At 43.4% G+C, this 12,467-nt stretch overlaps 1 protein-coding gene across 1 annotated transcript in view; it reads left to right on the top strand.

The window, feature by feature from the left end:
- ksr2 (kinase suppressor of ras 2) overlaps positions 1-12,467 on the top strand; it is a 393,381-nt gene that overhangs the window by 100,399 nt on the left and 280,515 nt on the right. Inside the window, exon 3 of the mRNA XM_033043111.1 lies at positions 648-798. Within this exon, the coding sequence (XP_032899002.1) occupies positions 648-798 (151 nt within the window). The remainder of the gene's footprint in view (positions 1-647; positions 799-12,467) is intronic.

Genomic DNA, 12,467 nt, shown 5'->3' with positions numbered 1-12,467 from the left:
GTTGTGGTGGTGGTGACTACTGTGTGGATTCCAGGTTTATGTCCAGCATTAGTTGGTGGAATTCACATTTGCCCAATGATTACTGAGATATCTGCCTGACACATTGAAAGGTACCGATCCACACTGGATCTCCATCCTGTCCTATCTTCACCCCTTGGGTTCTCCATCAAGACCCATTCAAATAATCCTTCCCTTGAACTCTGTTCACTCTTTCCCCAGCTGTCGATCCAGTACCTCATTTTGCACTCCATGGGTGTAGGTACTGCATACCAAAGGTTGACGTGTATATAAATGCATCAATCACATAGTATTCAATTTCATATAATTCCATTATTTAACAATCAAAAATTTAATTGGTTAGAGCTGTGTTCCCTAACACTCCAGGGATGCTGCCTGATCCGCTGAGTTCTTTTAGCACTTTGTGTCTTTCTATATACTTATCTTTCAGATGTTAACTAATGGTTAACCTTTTGGAACATGGGTGAAGGAGGGAAAGGGTAATAACGTGAGTATTCAACTAGGATGACTATTCAAGTGGTGGATTAACATGAATTTGGACTAGTTAGGCTGTAATTGATATTGAATTTGCTGTGCCATTGTTAATCAAGTTGCACTTTCTGATTTAACCTTTTTGTTGAAATTCTTAGGACATTGCCCCTGATCAACTGACTCTAGAAGCACTTTTGGAGATGACTGATGAAGACGTGTGTGAAACAGTGAAGAAATATGGGACAAACAGTGAGGAATGTGCCAGATTAATTGCTTCATTGTCCTGTCTACGAAGTGTTTATAAATCAGGTAAACAAAACATGTCATTCATGGCTGCAATATCCCCATGTGAAAGTTTGTTTCTTAAGAAGCAGATAGCAACAAACGTTGAAGGTAGACCATGGCAATCTTTAATTGATTCGTCAGACGGGAGTGGCAAAAATCTACAATGAGTGCAAACGTTGCTCAGTGCTTCTCGGGCTCCCACTCACAGAACAAAGGACAGTTAGCACAATTATACATTTTTCTTATCAGTAAAACACTCCTACCAAGTCTGAATATGGCATGACTGAAAGATTCTGTAGCCTTTCACCATATAGGAAAGCTGGGTCCAAATCGAGCTCATCCAATGACAAGTTATTACTTATCTCAGGAGCGTCAGCTATTTTTTTCAATCTTGGCTTCTTTATGGACTTGAAGAAGCACATGTTATTACTGCAGGCTGCCATCTTAATGTCTTTATTGAAAAGACAACCTGTCCTCCATATTGTGTTTCATATAATTTACAAAGTCATTCAGACTTGGCACCGAGCCATTCTTTTGTTCTTCTAGATCATGCTTTTGTAGAAGAATGACTCCACTTTAGATTTGACTATTAGCTCTTTCACCCAGGCTGAGCATACTGAGAATGGTTGTATTTTGCAAAAAAGATTTAAGTTTTGAAAATTTGTGTTGTGCATGGAATGAAATATGAAATTAATTCAACTATATCAGAGTGAGTAAATACACTCTTTCTTGCATCACTGTTGACATTAATTAACCTTAGCTGGAACAGATGGATTGTCCAGTTGGCACTAATGCTCTCGGACTAGGGAGAGAAAATTTACTCTGGAGTTTCATGGTCCTGGAAGTTATCCAACGGCAATCTGCTGGTGAGTGTAAGTGGTAATGTTGTGTATGGCAATAGAAATGATCTGATTGCCATTTCCTGTGGTTGAAGAGCCCGCTGCATTTTTTATTCAAACCCATCCATGTAGAAAGGTCACTTGGGAAATATTTCTATTGTAGTCCTGGAAATGACTGAAATAAAGAAAGAGATTGAGAGATGAGAAAGTTAAGACTTAACTACTTGGGCAGCTATATTCGTGGAGCGGGTGAGCCCTCGCTGGGGCTCACTGGAGGGGAGCGCTCCGTTTCGCTGGCCCGGGGCAGCCGGCAGCCTGAAGCCGCAGTCTGCACAGTTCCAGCTGGCGCGGCGTCTACAGCCCGGGATCCCTCGGGGGGGACCCGGGGGAAGAAGATGCTTCCACCGCCGGCCCGCGACCAACTTCTACCGCGGGCCCGGCGTGAACTTACCATCACCCCTGGAGGGGAGCTTCGACCGCCGGCCCTGCGGTCTGCGGTGCTTCTGGCTGCGGCGCGGCGGGGACTTTAAACTTTAAATCTTCGACCGCCGGCCTGCGGCCTACACCAACTTAAAGCCGCAGTCTCCGGTGGGGAAGAGCCGACTCTGGACTTACCTGGACTTGTATCTTGTCCTTTTACCATCTGGACGCCCGCAGCAACGGCTGCGGAGGGTTGAGGTCCCGACCACGGGGGAAAATGGAGCAGGACTGGCCAAATTGTGTGCCTTCCACCACAGTGATGAATGCTGTGGTGGATGTTTATGTTAAATGTTTATTGTGTTTTTGTGTGTGTTCTTTATCATTGTACCGCTGCTGACATATTCATTTCATTTGCACTTATGTGCAATGTGACAAATAAACCGTATTGTATTGTATTGTATATTCAGTAATACTCAACAATGCAGTAACTACATTTAGGGAAGTTGCACAAAACAAATTACAAAACCATTTTGAAATTGCACATTGTGGAATTTGCAGGAAAACATGGATGCTGAGAGAGTGTGACATCAGTAAGAAAAATATGAACCAAAGACACCATGCAAAAATATAGAACTAGAAGCTGGTGATAATCCTGCTAATAGCCCTCTGTGGAAAAATTCTCTGACTTAATTGATTAGCAGTAAATATATCTGATCTTTTTATCAATGATAATGGAGTGAATGAAAGCAGCACAGATAACCAATGAATTCAGCAATTCAAACTTCACAGGTAACCTTGACAATTGGGACAGTTCCATACAGAGGTTCACTGCAGATAATAAGGATAAATGGTGTAATTCCATCCATTTTTCTTCAGAAAGAACAGGAAACAACCATGAGTTTGGCCGATTGGAACCATAGAAAAATAGAAACATAGAAAAATAGGTGCAGGAGTAGGCCATTCAGCCCATTGAGCTTGCAGCGCCATTCAATATAATCGTGGCTGATCATCTAAAATCAGTACCCTGTTCCTGCTTTTTCCCCATATTCCTTGATTCCATTAGCGCTAAGAGCAAAATCTAGCTCTCTCTTTGAAACATGGGCCAACAACCAATGGTGTACCTTTGATCCACATAGCAACAAGGGTGGAGAGGAAACCTTCAGATAAAAGCATCAGGATACAAAAAAGTACATTACTTGTGATGCTTGTGTAGGCAGACAAAGTTAAAATCATTGAATATTATCAAAGGAAAACTTTGCCGAAAGAGAAAGTGCTTGATGGTGTCGTGGCATGATAAATGATGGATGGAGGAACAGAAAATGGAACTGTGGTTATAGACCATTTGAGATAAACTACAAGAGAGAAAGTGAGCATGACTGTGTCATTACTCATTACTGAATAAAATCTAAGGTGACATGTCCTTGGTGCTCTTAGGACTTGTTTGTAAGAGGGGGCTAACATGAACATTGTTCGGAGAATCATCACTTGCCAGGCAATGTCCCACCCCTCCTCTGTTCCAGCTTTCTCCCCCCTCCCACTATACATGGTCTGAAGAAGGGACCAGACTCAAAACGTTGCTTGTCAATATTCTCCACAGATGCAGCCTGATCCACTGAGTTATTCCAGTACTTAGTGTTTTATTCATAATTTTACTATGAGATAAATGTTAAAATCCACTTTAAAAATGTATATTTTGCCACACGCTTCCCTAATATCTGCATTTATAGATTCTACCATTGCTCAGCCTCTGCCAGGGAGGCTAACGCATGTCTCCTACACACATTTGTAATTATCATAAGCATACTTTATTAGCCGGATGTTTTGCAACAAACGAGGAATTTGGATTGTTATACAGTCATAATGAGACAAATATAAACAGAACAGATGAGATGTTGAGTGAAATAAAAGATTGGAAACGTATTTAACAGACTGATACTGTTCAAATGTTTTAATTCCACATTATCTCTTCTGTTTTCTCCTCATTATAGTTGTCTTACTATTAACGTGATTTAATTGCTCACGTAATTATCCTTCATCTCTACCAATTCTGCTAATTGATTTACAGGATTTTATTCATTCAAGCCTACCGATTTTCTATAAGAATATAGAAATGGAGATGTTGGAATGCTCCTCCTGCAGGGTGTTGCATGTGAGGGGCATTTCCAGTGCCCCCTAAGGGCCACACCTGCAGTCAGTGCATTCAGGGACTGGAGCTGCAACTGCATGGCCTCCGGATTATCTGTGGGTGTGAGAGTGTCATAGACAGGAGTTACAGTGAGGTGGTCACATCCAGGCTACAGGCAGGAAGTAGATGGCTGACCACGGGAAAGGGAGTAGGCAGAGGGGGCAGGAATTCCCTGGGGATGTTCCCCACCGCAACAGGTACACTACTTTGGATGCTGTTGTAGGGGAGGACTGGCCAGGGGAGGGCAGCAGCGCACAAGAAGAGGTCTGACCAGTGTCAGACCTGGCTCCGAGCCGCTGGCGTGAAGGGAAAAGTGGTACAGAACCATTGTGATAGGGGGACAGATGGAAGATTTTGTGGCAGACGCAGCAAGTGGGACTACGGAAAAGTGTGTTGCCTTCCTGGTGCCAGGGTCCAGGATGTGTCTAAGTGGTTGCAGGACATTGGCAAGGGAGAGGGTGAGCAGCCAGGCATCATTGTGCACATCAAATAACTTGTATTTGACAAAAAATAAGGTCATGTGAGGCGAATATAGGGAGTTGGGCAGAAGATTTAAAAGCAAGACACCGAGGGTAGTAATCTCCAAATTGCTTCCAGTGCCACATGCCAGTGAGGCTGGGAATAAGTAGATTGGACTGATGAATGCGTAGCTCAGGAGTTCGAGCAGAGGGCAGGGATTCAGATTTGTAGACCATCGAGAGGGTTTGGGAGCTACTTGGGAGGGTTTAAGCTAGAGAGGAAGGGGAGTGGGAACCAGAGTGATTGGGCAGAAAGTGTGATGGGAAGGTGGAGGTTTGGATCAGGAAGCCTCAATGGAAGGACAGATAGGAAGAGGTTGCTCTCTCGCTCTCTTGCTCTCTCACGCTCGCTCTCGCTCTCTCGCCAACTCCGGACGGCTCCGACCCAAATTCCAGTTGCGGTGATCTGCCGACTGCCTTCTCCGTGGCCTCTGGGAGCCTTCTGCTGCTCGCGGCTTCCTGGGAGGCTTCACAAGTCCTGCCTGGTTCAATGCCATTGGTACAGGGATATGACTTTATGATGGCACGGCAATGAATGAGCTTAGTCTCATTGTTTATTGTACATAGCACACATATTTGTCAATAACTTATTTCTTCCCACTATTATCCTTTACATTCTAACTCCATTTAGTATTTTCATTATAATTAATTTACTTTAAATCATTTATAAATATTAATTTAAAAAAATGATTCCTCACAGTAGATTGTGCAAAAGTCTCAGACAAAGTTTTGGTGTTTTGTTTACAGTATATATCTGTGAACAACAACTTGTAATACCCAAATTATTGTTCGTGGAACATGCTTACTTCCATTCTAGCATATACGTAAATGTTGTATTGCAAAGGGACTTGCTTAGGCATAGACTGCTAAAGGATGTGTCATAAGATTGAGTAGCAGTTTCACTTTGACCAGATTTTCTTCAGAGACTGTGATAGATGTCATGTCACCATATGGGCACTCAAGCAAGAATGCCTTTTTAATATTTTATGTTTGTGTAAAGCTTCCGAAAGTGGTGACATTTATCATCCCTTGAAGCCACAGATGTCATCTCATTGACGATTTCAAAAAAGACATGACTGACATGAGACAGAAAAGCTATCTTTAGTAAATACTAGATTAAGTGGGACCCGTTGGGTCCCATGTTCACACGGGAGGGCTGGTCCCCCAATGCAATATCCCACCTCTCCATCAATTCCAATATTGGTCGGCAGTGTTGGGGGGGGGGGTTCTGGAGCGCTAGTATGGGTGTTGTAAGCTGAAGTGACTGGTTTCCAGAGGGCTAGTATGGACATTGTGGGCCAAATGGATTCTTGGGGTGGAAGCTCAGTCACTTTAGCCTGATGTGCTGGCAGCTCACTCATGGCTGGTGGGCTGGCAGTTGAATCACGGTTATTCCTTGAAATTTCATTTCAAGCAGGGTGCAAGGCCACCAAATTCAAGTGCAATTTCATACCATTTCAAGCAGGGTGAAACCACCATAAAACCACACAAAACACCACACAAAACTGTGGCCCCTGGTTCTGGACTCCCCCAACATCGGGAACATGTTTCCTGCCTCTAGTGTGTCCAAACTCTTAATAATCTTATGTTTCAATAAGATTCCCTCTTATCCTTCTACCTTCCAGAGTGTACAAACCCAGCCGCTCCATTCTCACAGCATATGACAGTCCTGCCATCCCGGGAATTAACCTTGTGAACCTACGCTGCACTCCCTCAATAGCAAAAATGTCCTTCCTCAAATTAGGGGACCAAAACTGCACACACTGCTCCAGGTGTGGTCTCACTAGGGCCTTGTACAACTGCAGAATGACCTCTTTGCTCCTATACTCAACTTCTCTTGTTATGAAGGCCAACACGCCATTCGCTTTCTTCACTGCCTGCTGTACCTGCATGCTTACTTTCATTGACTGATGAACATGGACCCCATATCCCGTTGTACTTCCCCTTTTCCCAACTTGACACCATTTAGATAATAATCTTCCTTCCTGATATTGCTACCAAAATGGATAGCCTCACATTTATCCACATTAATCTGCATCTGCCATGCGTCTGCATCTGCCATCTGAATCTGCATCTGCCCACTCACCCAACCTGACCAAATACTTTTGACCGTGTCGAATTTCCCATTGTTACCATTGCCTTCTCCACTGATTGCTTTCTTTATGAGCTATTGAACATAGTGCAGCACTGGAATGGACCCTTTGGCCACAATATTTGTGCCGAACATTATGCCAGGTTCAACTGATCTTATCTACCTGTACATGATCTATACCCCTCTATTCCCTGCACTTCCATGTGGCTATTTAAAAGCCTCTTATCTGCCTCCACCAGGCCCTACTACTCTTTGTGTAAAAAAAACATCCCCCCTCTTACCTGTTAGCCATGCCCTCAAGTGTTAGACATTTCCACTCTGGGGGAAAAAGGTTCTGACTGTTTATCTATGTCTCTCATAATTTTATATACTTCTATCAAGGCTCATCTCCACCTCTGACATTCCATAGAAAACAACCCAGGTCTGTCCACTCCAAAGCCTTCACATCTTTCCTCTGAGTGAGTGAGTGTGTGTGTGTGGGGGGTTAGGGTTAAGGTTACAATTAGGCATGCGATACACCAAATGTGCCCTGACCAAAGTTCTATATAGCTGCATCACGACCTCCTGACTCTTATATTCAATGCCCCTTGGAATGAAGAAAATGCATTCCATATGTATTCTTTACCACCCTCTCTACTTGTGCTGTCACCTTCAGTGAGCAATGAACTTGGACTCCAAGATCCCTCTACACATCAATGATGTTAAGGGTCTTGCCAACTTGCCATCCCATCTACATTTATGTCTAGGTCATTTATATATATCTAAAAAAATAGCGGTCCCAGCACAGATACCTGCAGAGCTCCACCAGTCACAGACATCCAGCCAGAATATCAGAATAGAAGCTCTCGTCTTCTATAAATAAGCCAGTTCTAATAATAATAATAATAATAAATTTTATTTAATGGGCGCCTTTCAGACATCTCAAAGACACCTTACATAGTAATCGGAATAAAAACATATAATCGGAATAGAACAGGTAAAAAAGACATCACAGACACACAAATTAAAAACAGAATTCAATCCAAAAACAGAAAATCAAAAACACAGTGTGAAGAGAGAGCAGCGGCAGCCAAAGCGCGCCAGCGTCCACTCTCTCTTCACGGCAGCCATCTTGGACACAGACCTACAGGACTACAATTAGACAAAAAAAATCATCCCCCCACAGTGGGTAGCACTGTGGAGGAAGGCACAATGTCCAGTCCCCACCCCATGTTCACCCCAAAGTCAGGCCTATTCTGAACTCATATGACCAAGTCATTGTGAATGTTGTACATGCTAATCTTCTGGATCAACCTACAATGAGGGGCCTTATCAATAAAATTCTTGTATCCACCGCCATACCTTTGTCAATCTCCTTCGTCACCTCCACAAAAGACACAATCAAATTAGTTCATAGATTTAGTTCGCAAATTAGTTTGCAAAGTCATTCAGAGATTACCACCTCTGAGATTATAGAAACATAGAAACATAGAAATTAGGTGCAGGAGTAGGCCATTCGGCCCTTCGAGCCTGCACCGCCATTCAATATGATCATGGCTGATCATCCAACTCAGTATCCCGTACCTGCCTTCTCTCCATACCCTCTGATCCCCCACAAGGGCCACATCTAACTCCCTCTTAAATATAGCCAATGAACTGGCCTCGACTACCCTCTGTGGCAGGGAGTTCCAGAGATTCACCACTCTCTGTGTGAAAAAAGTTCTTCTCATCTCGGTTTGAAAGGATTTCCCCCTTATCCTTAAGCTGTGACCCCTTGTCCTGGACTTCCCCAACATCGGGAGCAATCTTCCTGCATCTAGCCTGTCCAACCCCTTAAGAATTTTGTAAGTTTCTATAAGATCCCCTCTCAATCTCCTAAATTCTAGAGAGTATAGACCAAGTCTATCCAGTCTTTCTTCATAAGACAGTCCTGACATCCCAGGAATCAGTCTGGTGAACCTTCTCTGCATTCCCTCTATGGCAATAATGTCCTTCCTCAGATTTGGAGACCAAAACTGTACGCAATACTCCAGGTGTGGTCTCACCAAGACCCTGTACAACTGCAGTAGAACCTCCCTGCTCCTATACTCAAATCCTTTTGCTATGAAAGCTAACATACCATTCGCTTTCTTCACTGCCTGCTGCACCTGCATGCCCACTTTCAATGACTGGTGTACCATGACACCCAGGTCTCGCTGCATCTCCCCTTTTCCTAGTCGGCCACCATTTAGATAATAATTATCAACCTCTTACATTTTAACCTTTTGCCTAACTCCCTATATTTACTCCACAGGACCTCGTCCGTTTTCCTACCTATGTCATCATTGATTAAACCAATGATGGTTGCTGAATTTCCATTGCAGATCTAAAGGCGTTAATAAACTCTTTAAAAAAAAAAAAAGCCCAGACACACAAAACCATAGCCCAGACAACATTAATTGAGAGAGAAGCAGAATCAATATTTTATGTCGATAACTCTTCAGCTGACCATTACGAAGGTTCATCAAAAAGGTGCTGGTTGCTTTCTGACATTTCTGCTAAGTACTTCATGCATTTACATTCTTTATTTGGATTTTTTTTCATCATTTACAGCCTTTTGTGGAGACATGATTTTTTTCTGGTCTGAGTACCTCAACAAGTTCAATGGATTACTCTATTAGACCCTGGGAAGCCGTGGAAGATGTTTCAAAGTGTCACATTTATTAGACTGTGTCAGTTGTACCAAACATCTCACCTGGCCGCAGGCCTGTTTGCTTTTATTCTGGTAATGATCTTGTTTTAAACTGGTTATAAATATATCAAACACATGCAAACCTAAATAAATAACTTTTCGCTTCTTCCCTAAGGTTTAATACAACTACCATGGAGAACTGCCAAAACTTGTTCAGTTGATAAAAGGGACTCATTTCTTAATAGGAGCTAATGTAGATTCCATGAGCTAGGTTTATGACTGTGGATACAAGTGTTTGAGGACAATATGGACATGGGTTAAATTCTTTGAACTACACCAATAAAATATAAATGGTAAATTTTAATTTGTGAATGATCTTACTCTCTTTATTATTGTTGATATTTAATAGATATGCTGTGAAAGTTTAATTTTGCAGGTATAACTTAATTGAAGGTTTTCTTTCCACTTTTTATCGGATCCTAGTTTCAGAATATAGTATCTCAAATGTTGTCAAATTAAAGTATTGCACCAGTTCAACATTACACTTTTGGTTTATGTTCTATCAATAAACAGTTTTTTGGTGGGAAACTCTGGGGAAACAGACTGTTTAATCTTTAGCAAAACACAAAATGCTGGAGGAACTTATCAGGTCAGGTAGCATCTGTGGAGGGAAATAGACAGATGACATTTTGGGTGGGATCCTTCTTCAGACACAAAATAGGGGAGAAAAAGCTGATGAAGAGAGGTAGCGGAGGGGCAAAGTCTGTCAAGTGATAGGTGGATAAAGGTGAGTGGGAGGTGATTTGTTGATGACTGGATTAAGTGACAATGGCTAGAGGTGGAATGGAGACAAAAGGGTGTCAGATAAGTAAGGAAGAGGAGGAGTGAAATCTATAGCTGGAGGATGGGATATTGGTGGAAGGGGACTGGTGTAGGGGAAAGAGAGGGGATGAAAGGGGAATGGGAGACACGGAGTAGCGAGCAGCGGGAGATGTGCAGAAGGAGGAGAGGAAAGGAATAGGGTGACGCGTCTGATGGGAGAAAGGTCTCCTCACCAGTGGGGGGAAGGAATGAAAATGGAGTCGCGGGAATTACTTTAATTGGAGAATTCAATGTTCCTGCCTTTGATTTGCAAGCTACCCAAGCAGAATATGAGGTGCTGGTCTTCCAAATTGCATATGACATCACTCTGATAGTGGAGGACACAAAGATCGGTATTGGGTTGCGAATGGAGTTAAAATGCGTGCAATCGGGAGATCTAGTAGCCTTTGCAGACAAGTGCTTGACGTGATGGTTACCAAGTCTATGCCTGAACTTGCTGATGTAGATGGGGCACATCAGGACTATCAAATAGTATTAGATAAAGTTGGAAGAGATGCAGAGGAACCTCTACTGCAGTTGGAAGAGCTGTTGAGGTCTTTGAATGGAAATGAGAGAGAAGGTGTCGGGACAGGTGTTACATCTCCTGCGGTTACAAGAGAAACTACCTGGGGAGAGGGGGTGGTTAGTGATGAGCAGTGAAGGATGAGCAGGGTAAGTAGTTGCAGAGAGTGTAGTGGAAAGGGGTGGGATTGTCAGAGACCGATGTGTTGGATGCAGAGGCTGGTGGGTGAGGTGAAGACCAAGGTAACTTTATCCTTGTTCTGTTGTGGGGTGGGAGGGAAGCTTGAGCAGAATTGTGGATAAAAGGTGAGGGTTCTACCAAAAGAAGAGAGGGGCAAATTCCGTTTATTGAAGAGGACGACTCGGATCCCCTGGATTGGAAAGCCTCATCTTGGGAGCAGATGCAGTGGAGTTGGAGAAACTGAGAATGGGGTATGGAGGCAAATGTAGAAGGCAGTGGATATTGGGACTGTCAGAGAGATCGAGAAAGGGGGAGAAGTGACAGAGAAAATCCCAGTGAATGTGAGGGCAGGGTGGCAGTTAGTGGTGATGTTAATAAAAGCAACAAGTTCTGCATGGGCGCGGGAGGCAGCCACAATGGGCTCATCGGTGTAATGGAGAGGTGTCATGGTACATATGGAACTAAGAATGTTCAACGTAACCAATAACATGACTGGCATAGCTGGGGCCAATGTGCTATGCTTTTGACATGAAGAAAGTGAGAGGAGAAAAAAGAAAAGTTGTTAATGGTGAGGACAAGTTCTCAGTTTTGGGGAGCTGAATGGGTATTTGTTCAATGAAGGACTGGTGGGCCCCGAGACTTCCTGACAGGGAATTGAGGTGTGAAAGGACAGTCTATTTGGTAAAGAAGAAGCAATGGGGACCAAGGAATTGGAATTTATTGAAGTGGTGAAGAGTAATGAGGTGACCCGGATGTAGGTAGGAAGGGACTGAACAAGGGGGACAAGATAGAATTGAGGTATTTGGAGAGAAACTTGGTTTGGCAGTCAAAGTGGAAAGAGTGGGTCTGCCAGGCAGTCATGTTGATTTTAGGAAAAAGATAGAAATGTCCAGTGTGAGGTTGGAGTGCTACAGTGTTGGAATCTGTGAAGGGGGATTGCTGGAATCTTTAAAGTGTACAACCTCATTACTGTATATCAATCCCAACCACTGTGGGTGGCATCTGTCATTGTCTAGCAAATTACTGCAGGCTATTAAATCCTGCTTTCTTATGCCTGGTTCTTGAACATGCTTTTACCGCTCAAATCTGTACCCATCTCTCTGTCTGAATCTCACCAAACTGCCTTTTGCCTCTGCCACTGTAACAAAATATTATTCTTGAAAGAGCTGCGGGGTACCGAGGAGACGCGAGTGAGGGCCTCATCTATGATGGGAGAGGGGAACCCCGTTCCCTGAAAAATGAGGACATCTCGGATGTCCTGGTATGGAACATCTCATCTTGGGCACAGATGTGGCATAGATGGAGGATTTGGGGAGTAGGGGTTAGGGTCATTGCAGGAAGCTGGGTGGGAAGAAGTGTAGTCGAGATAGTTGTGGGAGTCAGAGAGTTTGTAATAGTGGGGAGCAATGAACATGGGAGAGGAAG

This window comes from Amblyraja radiata, chromosome 25, assembly GCF_010909765.2.
Source record: "Amblyraja radiata isolate CabotCenter1 chromosome 25, sAmbRad1.1.pri, whole genome shotgun sequence".
Classification (NCBI taxonomy): domain Eukaryota; kingdom Metazoa; phylum Chordata; class Chondrichthyes; order Rajiformes; family Rajidae; genus Amblyraja; species Amblyraja radiata.
The sequence above is the reverse complement of the archived record's forward strand: the minus strand, read 5'-3'. Positions and strand labels throughout refer to the sequence as shown.